Source organism: Gymnogyps californianus, chromosome 7 (genome assembly GCF_018139145.2).
Source record: "Gymnogyps californianus isolate 813 chromosome 7, ASM1813914v2, whole genome shotgun sequence".
NCBI classification, from domain to species: Eukaryota; Metazoa; Chordata; class Aves; order Accipitriformes; family Cathartidae; genus Gymnogyps; species Gymnogyps californianus.
The window spans coordinates 2,361,410-2,380,250 of NC_059477.1; the positions used below are offsets into that span (position 1 = coordinate 2,361,410).

The 18,841-nt window shown below is 42.7% G+C and overlaps 1 protein-coding gene across 1 annotated transcript in view; it reads right to left on the reverse strand.

Moving 5' to 3' along the window:
* Positions 1-1,871: 1,871 nt before the first annotated feature.
* TRPM8 (transient receptor potential cation channel subfamily M member 8) overlaps positions 1,872-18,841 on the reverse strand; it is a 151,426-nt gene continuing 134,456 nt past the window's right edge. Inside the window, exons 20-28 of the mRNA XM_050900362.1 lie at positions 16,033-16,124; positions 14,872-15,013; positions 13,075-13,246; positions 12,657-12,834; positions 9,717-9,907; positions 7,311-7,410; positions 5,917-5,950; positions 3,924-4,010; positions 1,872-1,974 (exon numbers count right to left, since the gene is read on the reverse strand). Coding sequence (XP_050756319.1) covers positions 3,960-4,010; positions 5,917-5,950; positions 7,311-7,410; positions 9,717-9,907; positions 12,657-12,834; positions 13,075-13,246; positions 14,872-15,013; positions 16,033-16,124 — 960 coding nt within the window. The 3' untranslated portion in view covers positions 1,872-1,974; positions 3,924-3,959. The remainder of the gene's footprint in view (positions 1,975-3,923; positions 4,011-5,916; positions 5,951-7,310; positions 7,411-9,716; positions 9,908-12,656; positions 12,835-13,074; positions 13,247-14,871; positions 15,014-16,032; positions 16,125-18,841) is intronic.

The window sequence follows — 18,841 nt, forward strand, 5'->3', positions numbered from 1 at the left end:
AGTTTTCAGAACATGGTTCAAAGTTACATTCACCATTTTACAAGAGAACAGATCACTAGAGCTACTGGCAAGTACACTGCAGGTTTTATATATGAAAGGAATGAACGAAAGGCACAATTTTCACATTCAAGGCATACAAATGACATCGGAAAAAATAATTTCTAGAAAGGAAACTTATGTCAATGATTTATGATGCAAGCTAACTGCCACAGAAGTCAATGAAAGCCTGAGTCCTTTATAAACTTAACAGAAAAACACAAATATTTCCACATGTAAACAAGTAACACTGCTATTGGTAGTGCTATATCCCCCAGGATCTTGTAATGCACAGCATACAGTAAAGTTAGGTCATGTGAAGCAGGAAGAAAAGATAACCTTTCTGATAACGTGTCATCACAGTTTTCCCTGTAAAACTATTCCATTTTCAGCTACAAAGACAAGCAGAGCAGCAGCTCCAGTAAACCACGCATGCATGTGCTGGCCTCCTCAGTCAGTAAGCTGCACCTCAATCAGCTGCACCCTAAAGTAGAAACATTCCCCACGTACAACAGCGCTTCATATCCCTGTACTGAAGCAAACACCAAAACAAACGAAAACGGTCTGGTCTTGTCTTTCACCATCTTGGACCAACATGTTTTCACAGCAGACATGGACTGGAGCATGCTCTTGTGCACAGAGGCAGGCCTGCACACAGGCTTTGGTTTCTAGCCAGGCAGCAGATGGCTGTATTTGCACTGGTTAAGGTGACTCACCTGGGGAATGTTCTGCTTCAGCAGAAATTCCCTCTCCACCTACCTAACTACTCATCTGGAGACTTCATGTGGCACCCATGTAAGCACCCGTATATTCCACCTGACAGCCCTCAGACAGGCTGCAAGTCATGGTAAAGCGTATGGACTATGATAGCCATTGCCAGGCAAAAGGAAAATACCTAAACCTTCACAATCAAACATCTTGGGAGATCGTTCCTAGACACTGGGGATTAAGACAGATACAATGCTTTGCAAGGTAAATAAATGCCATTTGTAGTGGTTTCCCTTCAGTTGGCAGTGCACCCAGTTATACCACACAAAACGCCACAACATTCAGCTGCTATTTTAGACAGAAAGCAGAAAGAGCAACCTCACCATAGCAAGCATTGCAATATTTAAAGCTGGCCAACAATCTCTTCTCCATTTCAAAATGCAAACATCTGCAAACAGATGTTTGAAAAAGTTAAGTGAATTGCAATGCTCCCAGTACACAAATTATCACTAAAGAAAGAAGCAAGGATTGCACACAAGGCCTTTGGAAACACTTTCTAGACGAATTAAGTCTCTCCCACACAGGGTTGTAATAGCTGAGCTTCTGCATTGCTACACAGTTCCAGGTAGAGAGGGAAGAAGTCCACACTGTTCATGTAGAGTCCGAGATGTGGGTGCAGGGTTGGACCAAAGGCTGTCTTTCCTCCAGGGGATGATGCTGAAATACATTGTATTCTGGCATGCCAGCATTACAGACCTCAGCAGGTCTGACAGACCATGCAAGTAACAAGCTAGATCTGGCTACTACACAAAGGAAAGGGAAGGGAGATTGATTCATCAAGACAAGCAATTAGTGGCTAAAGGAAACCCATGAACAGACCCCTTTGAGTGAAATTGAAAAGCAAAGTGATTTTGGCAGCAGCAGCAGAACTCTTGGAATTAGGAGTGCTTTTTAACAGCAGCTGACAAGGACTAATTGCTGCCATTGAACATCGGGGAGATGAGGAAAAAAGAGAGCCTGGGTAACATGGGAGCCCTGCCAGGAGATAAACAGTCGTCTTAATGTTTTACCATCATTTTGCAACAAGCAGAAAGGGCTGCTTTATCAAAAAATAAAAACCAAAAAAAATCCTAGTAACTCCTGCTGAGACATTGACACTCTGGTGGATCAGTTACTATTTGCTTGGTGATTACTGCCAGCTCATAGAAATTATTCTTGATGAATCGGTACCTGTGTGAGCAAAAGAAAAAATTTTAGAGTAGAGCTCCTAGCCTACCTCAACGTTTTGCTTTCATCCTCGTGACATTAGCTGGGAAAACTGGATGTCTTGTGCAACACTTGGGATCAAGGAGCTCTTTGCAGCACCCATCCAGAACGTGGTGTCTTAGCGAAGTAGCAGAGATACTAGTTGTCAGGAAGTGAAAGCAAAAGAACCACCTGCATGTAAAGTACCTGGAATGGCCAATCCAGCATCTCATATTGAAGACGGTCAGCGCAGATACAAGTCCTCCCTTTCAGATGAGATAACATAATACACACACCTGCTTCCTGCGAGACACTAACCTCTCTGTTCAACGCCCTGACGTTAGTACTGTGGACTGCCAAAGGCTCAGCTTCAGAGTCAGGACAGCTCACATGCAAAACAGTTTGATCACGACCGGTATGCCATCTAGATAGTTTACCAGGCATAAACTGGAAAGGGACTCCATCTTTTCAAGGCACTTCTTATCTATAATGAGAGGTCGTTTCCACAAGCTCCATCATAAACAGGTATCATCTTTCCCAGGCTGGCTAACGGTAATTCATTCACTCCTTTCTACAGATTATTTGTTAAGACTTCCAGTTCCTCCTGTCACTGTTCTGAACACTCTCCAGCCACTCCATCATCTTCCTTGAAGGTTAATGCTAACACTGGATGCTGTACCCAACAGAGGATTCACTGCACTATAAGCACCAGGAGGATTATTTCACACAGACAACAAAACAGCAGCTATTTAATATTCCATTTCAGACACTTTTCTGCAGAACTGCTGTCTCATCAGATTTCCCCCCATTTTGTGCCTGTGTAGCCAGTAATTCCCAGGTAACTATAAAATTTGCATTGGTTCTTACTGAATTGCAACCTATTTTTCAGCCAAATTGCAGCTACCTTTGATCTGAGCTGGCGCTGTTTTGAGCAGGGTTTGACTAGACGACCTCCAGAGTTCCATTATTCTACAGCCTATTCTCTAGGTGACTTGGAGTTTGCTGCATCCGAGAAAAAGCCCAGTAACTGGCAATCCTTGTAGATTTTATTAGTTATGAATGACTTGCAACCACCTAAACTGAACTTCAGGTCAAGCGAATATGAAGTTATCCCTGAAAAATGGTGAGACAACAGATTCAGGAACATTTGGCACAAGTATAAGCTATCTTGCAGAAAAACTCTCTATGGGAGAAGGAGCCAGGCTCTAATGTTCACACTGATCAAGTCATTCTAGATTATCCTTGTCAACAGCTACACTTCTTAACCTGCTGTCTTTAAAGAAGACAGCGTTCTCTGCATCCATCAATATTCTGTCTGGCTTTCACATCCCAGTGGAACCTGTGGCTCCAATCCAGTTCTTCTGCAGAACTTGATGAACAAGGACACAAAGCTCATGACCAGACATGGAACTGCAGCTCTGGAGACTCTGGGTCAACTCTTCACTCTGCAGTTTATTGTATAGGACACAGGAAGGCTATAGTGATCTGCCATAATGCCCCACTTTGACAGTGGGAAAATAAACCTTATTCCAACCCACAATTCTGTCTTTTCTATTTGGTTTTTATGTTCTTCAGAGTTAAAATGAACAAACTGTAAAGGATCCAGCACAGCAGCTCCTAATTTTCCAGAGGGCCTCCAGCACAAAGACAACTAAAATAACCTTGGGTTATTCACAGTTTTTCAAAGGCAAGGGAGCAAAACAAGATATTTTAAACCATGACAAAAATTGTTAAAAACACCAGATGGAAAATCATATTTTTCAGAAAAAACAAATGAGGAAGAGAATTTAGCTCTTATTTCTTTTCCAATATTAGACAACATCAATACAAGCATCAATAATTAATACTAACTCTTCTTCCAGAGACATATCGAATTAAAATCACAAATACTGATCACTTATTCAAGTCAGACAATGGATTTAAAGAGGGCTTACCCTGCTCAGGTAGCTGCTCTTGGATTTCAGCTGCATTCATTTGATTTTGCTGGAAATCTCTTTCAGAAGGCCTTTCAAATCGGAGAGCTTAGAAAAAAAAAAAGCAGCTTTATTTATGTAAAGTCAATCTAACTCATTCCAACAGATGATTGCAGCTTGGGATGAAGGGAAAGGAAAAGAACAAAACAAGCAAGCAGTAGTAAGTACCTTAAAATGCCCTAGAACATACATACCCTAGAAAATATCGTACAACACCAGCAACAACAGGCATAAAACCCCTTATCTGAACTCCTACCTCCCTGGCTACCCTGTGGATGGCAGCCACTACTTTGGAAGCAATAACTGACTGCTTTTTCTATTCAGTAGTCACACTGTGGTGGCAAATGAAGCAGTGTTAATATTGCTTTTCACAGGAAAGCAATGCTAATAAGTAATATGAATAACAAGTAATTGCCTCTCCAAATATTATACCAAATGCAACAGTGCTTGAAAGGACACTCCCAATTACAGTTTTCAGCAATGCAATTAATGCAGTGAGTCCTAATGCATATGTATTTCACCTAGTTAACAAGCAGGCATCATGACAGCTACAAGCTCCCATCTATACTCCATCTCCTCATGCTCCGTCAAAGCAGAGATTGCAGATCAGTGGTGTTTTATGGACCATTCATTCTGACATATGGAGCTGCCTTCAAACCCTCCCCGTGCCATAACTGAAGTCCATTATTCCTCGGGACATCCACATCAAGTTTAAAGAAAAGTTTACCCCATGATCATGCCTAGGGCTCGGTTACATCCTCAGGCTTGTTTTTAGGACATCATCGCAAGTGAGAGCCAGTGAGATATCCCTGGAGTGCCTTGCTCTCAAGGGCACTACTCCTAAGCACTGGCCTCAGTACATTTCTGTCACTAAAGCTGAAGGCATGAGTAGACAAAACAGCTTGCTGTAAGGTATTCCCTCACAGAATAAGAGGCACAATTTGGGTATTACTTTTCAGTAGAGAATTACGGTTATCTTATTTCCTTTCAGTTTCAAGAGGAACATCACTAGACACATACTTGGTCACTCACGATTTCCATTTCAGTCTTGAAAGCAAGCTATTATTTTGCAATCTAAATTATTTGACAGCAATCAACAGAAGCATTTTAAAGTATATGCGGGCCTTTTCACCCTTGGACTTTTAAAAAGTCTGTTCTTCACACCAAAGCAACTCCCCTCTTCAGAGGCAGAATACACAATTCAATCAAGTCTCAAAAAACAGGCATTGTGAAGGTCTTTTCAGTATCACAGTCATAAAAAGTATACTTGTATGACAATTCTGATAATCATGTGCTCTCTAGTAGACTTATATTGCTTCAACACAGGATGTTTCTGTGAATCAGATGAGAATTGGTCATTTCAATCGTAATTAAAGGTCTTCCTACTCTGCAATATGGATGGCGCATCCTTTGTTTACCTAGCAGGTGTTGCCTGTGCTATCTGAAGCACCACCAGGCTTGCCACAATATATCTGAACTGCCGCTTCATTTTATAAGCAGAGGTTAAACAACAACAACAAAGTAGGATTAATTACCACATGCCTTCAGCACTAGAAGCTAAACTTGACAGAACATGTGTTTGAGAAGTGTATACTCTAAGCGTGTAATGCTCCTTCTTCCCATCAGTGTTTCACAGGCCTGTTACACAGCAGAATACTGCAATTTTATAAGATAGAAATTATTTTTATTTTTATTCCATCCAATAAGGAATACTGAGAAACACTTCTTTAATGCTAAGCAAGTATCTTTCTACTTAGTTTTCCAACACAATATAAAGCTACATATGGAATCAAAGGTGCAAAGGAGCACATTAAAAAAGCCCATTTAAAATGGGGTTCTGGTGACAGCAACAAAGACTGCATATGACTCTCAGTGATGCTCATTTTCCTTGTGGACCCCTACCAGCTTTACCAAATAGAAGCACATCCCCTAGGGCAGTCTGAAACACAAGTACCTTTGCATCCAGTTGTCTAAATCGATGTACCATCCTGAAAACAGAAAGAGGACACAGAAGAGAGGGCTGAGTCCAGGTATTAGAGAAGCCTTGGCTAACCTCCCTCCCCCCTTTGCAAAACTGTGCAGAACTGCTTTGCAGAAGTCTATCTGGAGCTAAGAGATCCGGTCCTCATCTTTGGCCACAGTGGAGCTAAGGCAATTAGAGTTTGAAGTTGTCAGAAGACTGCCCTCTTTGCACGTAGTCAGAGGTCAGTCACAGAACAGATTGTCTGCAGACACCCCTGCCTGGGAACGCCAGTCTTTCATCCTTCCAAGACGGCAGGGCTGCAGGTAGTTTGGTATTGCTTTTATTACAAGTATATTAACTAACACATGAATTACTGTTAGTGCTGCGCTATTCCATTTTCCTTGTCAAGACAATTCTGCTGCCAGTATAAAAGCTTTTTTTTTTTTTTTTATTTGTTTGTCGTCTTATCCAATGCTGAGTGCCTCTGGGTAGTCTTAACATACACTTCCTTGTGGACAGCAATGTCCACAGCAGGGGCAGAGGGGCATGGAAGACTCCGGTCTTTCCTATCCATTCTTATCAGCTCTTCCCTTACATTTGATTTAGGGAAATACTGAAGCTGCTGGAAGCTAGCTACAAATTACACCGTCATACACAGCAGGTTACTGTTGCTGTTTTCTAGCTTTCTTTATCTTTCTCTTTCCGCTTTTACTATTACTCTGAAAACACTGAGACAGATCACAAAGATAAAGTGTCATGATCTGGCAGTCAAAGAAGAGTAGTCCAAGTCACCAACCTTCAAATACCATCATTCCAAATAGCATCTTCCTCTCTCCAGAGATCTTTCCTACTCATGCTATTAAGTACAGACCTCTGTATAGATTGATGCCTTGGGAATGCTTGATATTCCAGGTCTAACACTAAATATTCTCTGCTAACTGCATAATGTTACAAAACTAGTCAGCTATAGCACTTCTTTCCACGGTGAGACCTCAAAACACTATAGGGAGACAACATTTTCTCCTCTGGTGGTAAAATAGAAAGACTCGAGTACAGAAAGGTGAAATCATTTGAGAAATACTGTGACAGACATCTGGAACAAGTGTGTTTAATACATCTACCCAGCTACTGTGTGTGTAATATGCCATTATAACCCTTGCAATATTGCCATTAGCATTTTACCAGCCCAATCAATTATTTCTGAAGACAGTCTGCAGCAGCTGACAAAAAAGCCATCATTTTACTTAAAAAGAAAAGGCACAGTTATGCGGAGTTTATTTATCTACTCATTAGTTTGTAAACACTTAGAGCTGCTGAAAACTTGCCCTCGCTAAAAATATTCAACAGAAAGTTAAGAGAGTGAAGACAAAGAAGGGCAGACGTACTCTTCTGATGAATCATTTGCTTTGGTATTGATTTTGACAAGGTAATTTTCCTTCATAACAGCTTCCCATGCCAGAATTTCATTGTCCTCATTTCTTGAGCCTGGAAAATGTATGTGAAGAAAAACAACACCACCAGATTCAGTTAATTTGTCTTTCCAATGCTAAGATGCAAAAAGGCTGGGTTAGTGCTTGCATTCAGAGGCTAATGATTCCCTTCTCTGCATCCAGAGCACTAGCAGCCCCGCTTCCCACCTGTGACACAGCTCTGACAAACATGACATTAATGCATTTTACTGTGTGCTCCTGGCAACCAGACTTGGTTAAAAAAAGAAAATATGAACAAAAAAACCTAACAAGCTCCAAAAGTCTTTCTGGAATTTTTTGAGTCTTGGTCAACACGAGTGCTTTGTGAAACGGCAGCTGCTTCAACAGTCATAGGACATTCCAGAAAGTTCCTGTCTGGGTTTGAGCTTTCCATTTGTTTCTACATTATCCCATATTGGATCATTAAGAGTAATGCGTGTGAAGAACCATGTTGTATGACTTATCATTGAACTAAAAAAATTTAAAATGATGAAGCATTGTCTTCTCTAAAAAGCTCCTCCTGTTGATGCTGTAAATTAGAGTGACACAGAGCAAACCACTTCGAGGCATCAAAGCCCTCCAGGATAATACTTCTGCATTTTATCCTGTTCCAAAAGGACAGCACAAACCACAAGGGTTTTAACAAAAAAAACGTTAGCTGAGACAAAAGAAGCCCACAGCTGGCAAATGACTGAAGTCCCATTTCCTCCACCCAGTGCTCCTTTGCCCTCACACAGCCTCAGTTGTTCTCCCAGATACCGACAAGCATTTAAGCACCCAAATCCCAACTATTTCCATAAGAATCAAGTGGGGAAGGCAGGATTTTGCAATAGTCAATATATTAGTGTGCTTTCTCCATGCGGTTCTCTGTTCCTGTCACCAGCTCAACCACAATGATATTCTGGCTCTAATTAATTCTTCCATTTGCTTTTAGAACTGCAACATCAACTGTACATCACTTGGAGAGAAATATCTGCCATTAAACCACCTCCCCAGCAAGGAAACCAAACAGTGATTTGGACCGCCAAAACGATTTAGTCAGCGCTAAGGTATTTTATACTCCAAAGCAGGCATCTTTCTCCTAAACTAATAACAAAACCAGCTTGTGCTGCAGGGCAACAGTCAGGTTGCTGATGGACAGGAATAAGTCTGTCAATTAACTCAACTTATCCTCTCTCATCTGCTTTTGAAAGTCGCTTAAAAAAGAGAAAACACTCCATTTGTTAGGGGGAAAAGCTTGTTAAAACAATTCATGTCTGTGCTCTCTGACAGAGTAAATGAGGGGGAAATAGCTAGAGGACTGACTCAGCCACTCCTGCATTTGTGAGGCGGTTTGCCCATTTGGCCATGCCCAGAGGGCCAGGAGATTCTCTATTCCCTTTCAGTCGCTCACTAGCAGGCAGAAGAGTCTCTGAAGACGGTTGTTCTCTACCAGGCTGCCCTAGCAGCTACTAGCTATATTAGCTGGGAGATTGTAATGGAAGGACAAAAAAAAAAAAAAAATATGCAACTCCAGAATGTAGAGTGGCAAGCAGAGACTAAGACCATCTCTTGTGCTAGTTACCTAAACATTCAGAGCATGCAAGATCAGGGATCTCTCCCACTAGGTAACAGTACAGGAGGGATGCACCACCAGATGTTAACGACAAATGGGACGGTTTACATTTTCCATGCAGACCGTGAAGATGACTTTCAGCTGCTCCAGGCTCTGGATGAATTTCTACAGTGCTCTAATACAAAAAAAAAAACCCTTTCAAAGCTAGGAAGCAGCACAGGCAGCCTTAAACTGATAGGATTAATTTGAAGACTTAATTGATTTACATACATGGAGGTAATTCTGCCTCAAAATGGCTTGGACAAGAAAGCACTGGATAACTCTGCACAGTACTCAAGTAGAGCAGGTCTCACAGTAGAACACAAAAGCTCTCTCACCAGATCAAAACCAAAGCTACTGGGGGGCGGGGATAACAACAATGCTCAATTAGAGTTTTAGCATAAGGACTAGGAGTATAATTCCCCATATTCCAGAGAGAGCGCACCTTGAGTACTGAAGGAAGATTATGGCTGAGAAGCAGCCAGGGGCTTTCATTTGAATCTTACCAAAGAGATTTCCAGCAACATGGTGGATTTGCATTTGATAGAGAACATGCATGAGCTGCTCCTCATTTCCAGTACAACCACCTCCTTCCAAGGTCTACATTGCCCTTGAAAATTTCCCACCAAAACACTAACTGCCTGGTTTAAGCACACCATGCCATGGAAGAGTTGCAATGCACCTGCCACAGAGCTGACTTCTAGGCAGTAAGGAATAATCCAACTCACAACAAATAGATGGCTCTTTACTTTCTTTCTTACAGCAGCATTTGAAACATTTCCTCATCACCATGAATATGTAGGCAAAGATGACGAAAGGGAAGGGGATAGTCAAGCGACTGCAGTATTCTTGGACCAAGAAGTAACGCTGGAACTTCCACACCTGGTCGTTGTTCTCTTGTACTGATCCAACCGTGTAACTAACAGGTGAAGAAAGAGAAAATACATACAGCATTAGTTATTCACCAAAGACTTCCATCAGAACCAAGTAGCACAGTGTTTCTTTTTATTATACCAGGGCATGTTTTTGTAAAGTCATCCTGGAGCTTAATTTTTACTGATTAGGAGGTTATTGAGTTTGTCCTCCTTTTTAGAGAGAGATTTGAAAATGGGAGGAACTAAGACAGTAGAAACAAAACACCCTGAAGTTAGAAATAAACTGGAAAAATGAGGAACGGGGAGAAAATACTCCACATACTTTCACTACCTTAGCTCTAGGCAATTTTCTTCCAGCCTAGACACATGAGAGCAGGATGCTTCTTTGCAAGATACTGTGTCTCATTAATTCATCAGCTACCTTCTTTCTAAGCAAAAAAAAAAAAACCCAACCCTAAAAATAGAACATTTACAAAAAATGAAAAGCTCCTGGGATTTTTAGTGGAGGCATTAAGAATGCTCCAGGCATGGATCAAACCTACTGTACTAAGCACCATACGAACCCAGCAAAGCAACAACCACAAGAGCAAACAGCTCACAGACTGCCTGACCTTTCATTGCTGACATTAAACGGCAGATGGATGCTTCCAAAATGCCTGTGTTGAGAACCTGATGGACCCTTACGAGACAAGCCAAAACCTTCACCTGGTGGAAATTACCTATTGTTTTAGAAGATAAATACAATCCTGAATTTCAGAAGTATCTAAAATGTAATATTCACTCTTTTCAGCTAATGCATACGGGATGCAAAGAAAAAATTGGGTTCTCTGTTGTTAAAATTCATATATAATTGTAATTACAACATATAGAGACACTGATTGGACTGGTGTCTAATAGACACCAGCATTATTAAAGATTGACAAATACTATGTACACACTGGTCACGGGAGGAGCCATCACAGATTTCACACGTTTCTAACTGCATCAAGAAAAAACCATTTGGGATTGCTGTTTGCCCACTGGGCTTCCTGACTTCAGTACAATCCAGTGCTCCTGCTTAAGTTGTGCAGTCTATTGTTAAAATGAACTATGCAAAGCTCTGCGAGCGTCATTACAGAACTCATGCTGGGTCCTTCCACAAAGTAAGCTGAACTGGCAAAAGCTAGGTTTTTACTGGCATAACTGTATAAGACAGAGCATTTACCATGAGGTACTGTTAAAATAAGTGTTCCAACAAATATCGAAGGCTTCTAGGGTAGAGCTGGCTTACTGCTATACTTTCCTTTATTAATGTGAATTGCTTTCACCCTTTCTAGTGAGTACAGGCATTGTCTTCTGTCCCCAGGTCTTGTGCAGGTTAGGAAAACGTAGGTACAATAAATAGATATGCTGCACCAGTCCTAGTTGCCTTGCCAAAAATCACAGTTCTGACTGTCTTTGGAGTCCAGCTCAGCATGGGAAGAAAGGTTCAGAGCAGAGGAGAAAGCAGATTCCCAAAGCTGAAGTGTTCTCAACTCATCACACTAATACATCTCATCTCAGGCCGGTAAAAATTGGCACTGGCGTTCAGAAGGGAGATCCTCTTGAGGCAAACCAAGAGTCCTTAGCAGTTCCTGTAAATACTCTTGTTGCCAAAGCAAATTCCTGCCGAGTCTGTCACCGCCAAAGTACCATCAAAACACGCAAAAATAAACACAGCAAACATCAAGAATGATGCCCAGGGGTTGTAAGTATTTTTGTTAGGCTGCAAGGGAGTGGTAAAGCAGAAAAGAAGCAGGACTGGGAAGAACAGAGCCACAGCACCGATCCAACTGTATTCACAAGTCAGAAGCGAGACAGGAGGGCAACATGCTCCAGAAGCCTGATATGAAGGACATCCCATTACTAACTAAACTCTGTATCAAAGCTTGCAGTGTAAACACCAATGATTTCTGGAAGATGAGGAAACTTTTCCCTGAGGACCAGTTACGGTTTGCTCTTGCTGGTCCCAATGCAGTCAATATATATTTGATAATGTGCACAACAGCAACCATTTTTATTTGGCAATTCAGTGCTGGTTATGTGATACAGTCAGCAGTTACCAGCACCACATTTCAGGTGTCTGATCCATCTGCATCCTCACAAGATGCCAGAATAGGCCTCCTGACTGGTAGACCCACAGACAGATAAATTACCGTATAAAAACAGAGGTGATGGCATTTTTCAAGACAAAGTCCTTTCATATGTCCCAAGGAGATGCGGCCCATTGCCTGTGGTATAAGTCAGAACAATAAACAGCAGGCCCACCAGAGCAGTAACACACTCATCATCACCACACAGCAGTTCTGGTTAATAAAACCAGAGTGTCATGAAAAGACTGTGATATCAACTCATTTATTCAGTCTAGCAAGGTCAGTTGTGCAGCAACTCACACTTGGTAAAGCACTGACCCAGCTATCACCCTTTGTGTGAACCACAGGCGTTTGTACTAAGCCCAGTGTGCAAAGGATGCTTAGAGAAGTAGTAAAAGGACAGGCAGCAATCCATTCCCACGACATTGTACTAGTTTTGATCAGACTGCCGCGAGAAATGCTGAATAACCTTGCCTTTGTTCACCTTCCCACACCACCCTTCACTTGCGAGGTCTTTTTCAAGCTGGGAATCCTGTCCAGATTACTCCCAGCAATTCCTCTGCAAAAGACACAGGCAGAGTCCAAGGCTTGGCTTCCTGCTGTTTTCCAGGACTTCATTCCCTTTCTCAGAGGAATACCAATAGAGAGATCACAAGCAAGTGATAGCTCCTTTATTACGTACCCAAACATGGCCACGAGCAGGTTCACAAGGAGGATGTTAGTTGAGAGCATGTAAATGCAGACAAGGGGAATGGTAATCCACTCTGGGAAGCGGGGTTGGTTGTTGGCATCCAGCTCCACGCACAAGGGCTTGGACTCATTCCCAGAAAAGGTGCAGCGGTCAAAGTTGTACGTGGTACCTCAGAGGGCGAGAGCGGAAAGCAAAGAGTGAGCCCTCTCCCCCTCTTTCTGTTGGGTCCAGCCCCAGGTACTGCCACTGACCACAATACACGTGGCCTCCTCCTTCCCCACCTCCCCATCAGACATAAAACCTTGCCTTGTTGCTGCTTGGAGGAAAGGGTTCAATACAGGACTGGACAACCACTGAAAGGACAGAGCCTTCCACCCACCCAGAAGAGATTCCCACAGAAGATAGCTACCGTCAACATCATCAGGGTACTGGCCAAACATAGCCAGGTACGGCTCGTAGATGACTGATCGAAATATCCACTCCCAGCGGTGCTCATTCTTCCTCAGGATGCCTTGTCTGGCCACACCAAAGGCCACCATCCACACAGCAAAGAGGAAGAGGAAGAAGAAGACATCTATCATCTGAAAAAGGACAACAAGCAAACGCATCAGTGCCCCGCTGCGTGCCTGTTGCAAGCCACACATGCCTTTTTTTCCTCCTTGATTTGATATGAGGGTGGAGAACAAATATCAGAAAAGCCTACACAAGTTAGCACTATTTTAAAGCAAGTTTTCAGATCACCGCTCCATAAATTTAGAGTCACCAACACACACACACTCAAATAATTGACCATTCCCACTGAGGGAACTTCAAAAATGTTTCCGCAACCATAAAACCAAGGCATGTTTCAGAATATAGGATATCCCCCTGCCATCAGACGGGCTCCACCCACAGAAGCCAGATCCACATACAAAGACTGTTTACACAACAACTGTAGCTGCAGACCCTGCAGCCGAGCGTCAGGTGAAAGCAGCCACCACTTCTGAAAATGCCACCCTGGATGGCTTCAAACCAGCATTTATAGTCCAGACACTCTGGCTAACGGTTTCATGAATTTCTAGCTCTTAACACTATACAGATAACTGAAGACTGGTAATATCCCAGCTGAGCTTCGCCATTTGTTGCAGACCCACCTCCACCAAGATCTGCCCTTCCACTAGCCCCAAGCATCTTTATTATCAGACTTGCTCAAAAACTCATCCCTTCTGAAGAAGGCTGAACAAGAGAAAGATATACAGGAAACAATCCTGTGTTGTTGCTTCCATATCATAAGGCACTCTAGACCAGGTAATCTCTAGATTTCAGCTTTGCAGCAGTGGAACATGGCAAGACAAAGGCTTTCTGGGTAAGCTGCAGACCACGCTACTACTCTTATTGTCACCACACAGCTAGTTTTTAAATTCCATATATGCCAGTCCTTTGCTATGGCACAAGACAACCCAATCACTGTAGAAATGCAGAAAGACAGGGAAAACCTCTCCCTAAGGACATCTAGCAATACTCACTTCACGTGCCCTTTGAGTGCCACTCCCCAAATGCTCCCCGTGTTGAGTGCACTTCAAATCTCTTTCCTTTGGAGTATATGTGCCTGTGTGCAGAGGTATCACTCGAAGGAAGATTCAAGCAGACATACTCCAGCTCTCCAACGCGCCTCATTCCCATACCTACAGCAAGCCATATCTGTATTATATGGAACCCCACTCTCTTCCTATTACCTTTCCCAGTCTGCTAGCAAACATCCCCTCCAGCTGCAAAGGACAGAATCAGCCAGGCCACTCACCACCCACACTTCTCCAGTTACTTGTGAGATGGATGCAGTGGAAGAGAGAAATCCTCCTCCTGTACCATTTATCCTCACTGTCTTGTTTGGGGAACGCTCATGTGAGCAACAGGAGTGATGGACTATACCACTGAAACATTGGAGACATGTAAGACAAAGGCTACCAGGAAACAAATTTCCTCTTCTGTTCTTCAGCCTGATCTTTATTCTCTCCCTGTGCAGAGGGAGAGAAAAAGGCTCTGCTCTTAATTAGGTCCTATTTAAATCTTAATTAATCCTGTTTAGCAGATTTAAGAGAAGGAGAGAACTTGCTGCCATCATCAGAACGGTGGTGATTTTCACTCTTGAGGGGAAGAGGAAAAAAAAAAAAAAAAAAGGTGTCACATCATTTATTTAGACTCTCTTGAATAGCTGCCAGAATCTTACCATCCTCTGCAGCATAATAATTTTGGGTCCTAGATTCCTGCTAACTGTGAAAATATGGATCAGCCTCAGAGTAAAAACTATGTAGTCCAAACAGAAAATGACTCTCCCAGAATACCAAGAGCTTTCATCAGATGAGTGAAGCCTGATGGAGACAGTAAAAGAAAATGAAGAGAAGCGTTGGGTAAAGCATGCAGAAGTCAGGTAAAAATACACTGAAATGGGGAGTGGAAAGTGAGTAACTGGAAAACAGAGCACAGCTATCCAGAGCCTCATGCCTTCTCCCACCCACTCCCACCTGATGACAGGTGGTAGAACTGGTTAATGCACACCTTATTTACACCCTTCCTATCTTAGCTACATCATCGCTGTGTCTCCTCTTCCCCTCTAAAACTAACAGCAAAGAAATCTTGTGCCTTTAACTACTCCCATAGCCCTCCAAAAACATGACAGTGAAATGACCACTCTGCTGCACTGAGGCAACAAGAACTAAGTTACAGCTGACTGAACAATTACACTGTAAAATGCGTTTCCATCATTTCTTGGTCATGGTTGTTAACTCACCCATTCATGTAAAACAGCTTATGTGAGCTAATGGCGTTCTGTAAGACTATTGTAGATACAATTACAGTCCCCTTAAATAGAACACACTAAAGCTCAAAGAGTCCAGATTACCATACTAAATAGTCAATAATAGGAGGCAGGGAAAATCCCAGAGAACTTCTGACTCTGAGATACTAACCATCTTACCCTGCAACTTTGTCTGATATGCTCTATATAGCCAGTCTTGAAGGCATTGTCATGAAACCTAAGCCTATTTCAATCATCTTCTAAACATGCTCATTCAAACCTAAGCATTAAGAAGGGCTGTCCTGCTGGCCCAAAGAGATCTGAGTTTAGGAAAGCCACCTTTGACTCCAGGGACAGACTCAACTTCCATTAAACAAAAAGGAGAAAATATTGCATGTAGATGTCCCCTAATCACTTTATTTCTTTATTTGCTTTTACAGATTTAGAGTCAAGACTTGGCAGTATTTGGGGCCTTCATAAAAACCAGGGAGTTTCATGAACACATCGTTTCCCAAAATCTTATTACAGGTTGTAGTCAAAACCCAGAAAGGAAAACAAAGCCATAACATGGCCACAAGAAAAGTTACTACTCACCTGAACACAATCCCTGCTATGAAGTAGAAGATTGCTAGCGTATCCATAACATTCCACGGATCTGAGAAATACTTACTGCCGTTCATGTACCACTGGGAAGGAAAAAGAGCAGAAAGTAACCACCACACAGCACTGGCCAGTGACACGGGGAGCTCACCCATCTTCCCCTCATCTCTCCCCGCTGGATGGCCTCATGGGCAAATATTCCACCCACTGCAACAGTAAGGATTGTTTCCTTGCCCAATTAATTTTTTGTCACACATAATAGGTACACCAGAGTTCAGATTGCTTTTAAGTTCCTCAAAAAGAGGGTTTTTAATATATCCAGAAATTACTGGCAACATGTTTTTACTGTTAACTTCTAATAGGACTATGGGTCAAGATTTCTATATTTAGAGCTCCTTAACACATCTTCTCCGGCAGTCCAGATGTCCTAAGCTAACGCTCTTGCACTGGGACCCAGTTAAGCACATCAGTGACACAAACATTGCACCACAGCATGGGTTACTGTGCTCAAAGGACATAACCCAACCACATGGGCGCTTGTGCACGAGGAGAGGGAGGAACAGTCCTGACAAGAGCTGAGACTGATGTACTTAGTGCTCACATGCGTATACACATGCTGCCAGGGTAGATCATGGTATGCTGCAGCAGAACTGCTGCCAAATGGGTCAAAGGAGTCTTGGTGTGACCCACTAAGAGCAGATGAAACACTGTGGGGAGGCAGGACGGTCACTGTTTCGGGGCAGTTGAAGTATTCTGGCTTCTCATTCTTCACAGAGCTCATTCAGTAATCTGTCCCTGGCTACACACACATGCTTTTGATCAAAGATGCAGAGTTAATTTATTCTTTTATAATTACCTGGCTCTCTATTTCTGAATTGCAAGTCTAGTGAGAATCTCTGCCCATTCCCAGACTGACTGGTACTACAACCCTGCATCCAAAGTTTGTGCAAGAACCGGCTTCTGGATCCAATTCAGAGGTGACTCATTAGGACAAGTAGCTTAACCAGGAGAAACCTCCACCAGGCCTGAAGAAATAGACTGAGTCCCTCATCCTAATTCTTTTTAATTTTCATTGAAATAATCAAAGCTTAGTAGAGTACTGATCAGTGAATCTCTCTCTAACTGGCATATCCAAGAAGGCAATTCTGCTCTCAGTACTTTTATGGGAAACAGAGATCGAGGGAAGTTTTCTTCAAAATGCAGAAGCAGCTGTAAGTAGAACGCCCCACTTTGCTATTCCAGTTGCACAATTGTTGCATTTTTTCCACATGATGGGATGCACTGCTAAAGATGGACAGTTGTGGCAGCTACCAGGGTGTCAGGCTCAAGATATTACCAGACACTATTTCAGCATCTTGGGACCCACACACGCCTTTCTTACTACTTAAGGTACCAAAGGTTGAGCAGAGTGGGGACAGCATGTCTGACACCCACGACACTGGGTTGTCTCTGTCTAGCAACTCCCTAAATCAAACATCACTTGTCTTGCTATACGTGACAGCAAAGCGGTGTTTTAGTTGAACAGCTAGATGCATATGGTCCAAATGTCTTTCACAAAGCAAAAAGCATATCACTGCACTACAGCTGTATTAAATGCAGCACGTTTAAGCCTGATGCCTCTTCTATTAAGGGCACAATCGTGGATGGAGGAAAGGAAACAGGTTTTGGTCTAAAGCAGAAACAGAGAGAAACAGGGGCAGATGCATGTAAACAAGTGAGAACAACCGAGACTGCAGTACAGTTCAGTCCTTCAAATATCAAGCAGTTCCCACTGCTAACAGTTAATGTGCACAGAGGTTCTGTCCAGATTCCTTCTCCATTTGAGAAAACAGGGCTTTCCTGCACACCCCACAAGTCTACCCACTCACCTGGCTGGAGGCTACATCCATGTGGCTAAGAAGATAGCAGGAAAAAGGCATCTCCGATTTCACTATTGCCATGACAGCTCTAAACGGGATAGGAGAAAGTAGCTCCGGCTAGTTAAAAATCCCTAGGACCATCAGAAGTGAAAAAAGGGCTGAGCCAGTAGCTTACGGTTCAGCTACAGTTCACCGTTCACTCCCGAACAGTGAAACAATCTGCTTTAAATTTGGAACAATGTCTAGTAGCTGTCACTTCCACAGACACACCACTCTCTAATCAGAGGGCTGATTTCTCCCCAAAACTAGTTATCTGACTGCAGCAGCTACAGTGGGACCCCAGGCAACGTTACTCTTACTTTTCCTTTGATGTGAAAACAAAATCTGAGACATCTGTTTTGTTTTGTTTTTTTTTTTTTTAAATATTAAGGACACAGATACCATTTTGACTGCAGAGTTAGACCAATGCACACACAATCCATCTCAGAGGAAGCCAGGGATAAAGTTTCCTGAGAAGCTTAGAGGACTGGGACACTGCTCTGCGTTCTGCTCCTTAGCAAAACAGGTTTGAAGCCAGGACACTGGCTTAAGATAACTTTAAATCTTCAATAAAGTCTCTGTTTTAGCTGCCTCCGCTCCCACAATCAAATTCGTACAGTCTGGCCACCAGCTATTAATGGGATTACTGGGATCTGCAGCTGTTCTACCTGCTCAGGGTAGTGAGAAATAGTGACATTGGTAGGAAGAAAGGTTTCTATCCCTAAGGTTTTCCCCAGGACTTTTGCTGGCTACACACGGGAAGTGCAAGGACAGGTCCAGAGACACCAGAACCTAAATCAGCAGAAACAAACGCTCCATTAGTGTTTTTGTTGCAACAGAGTCTTTTACTTTTCCCCCATTTTCCTTAGCAAGTAAAGTTGCCTTAAACAGGGTACCACCTTGAC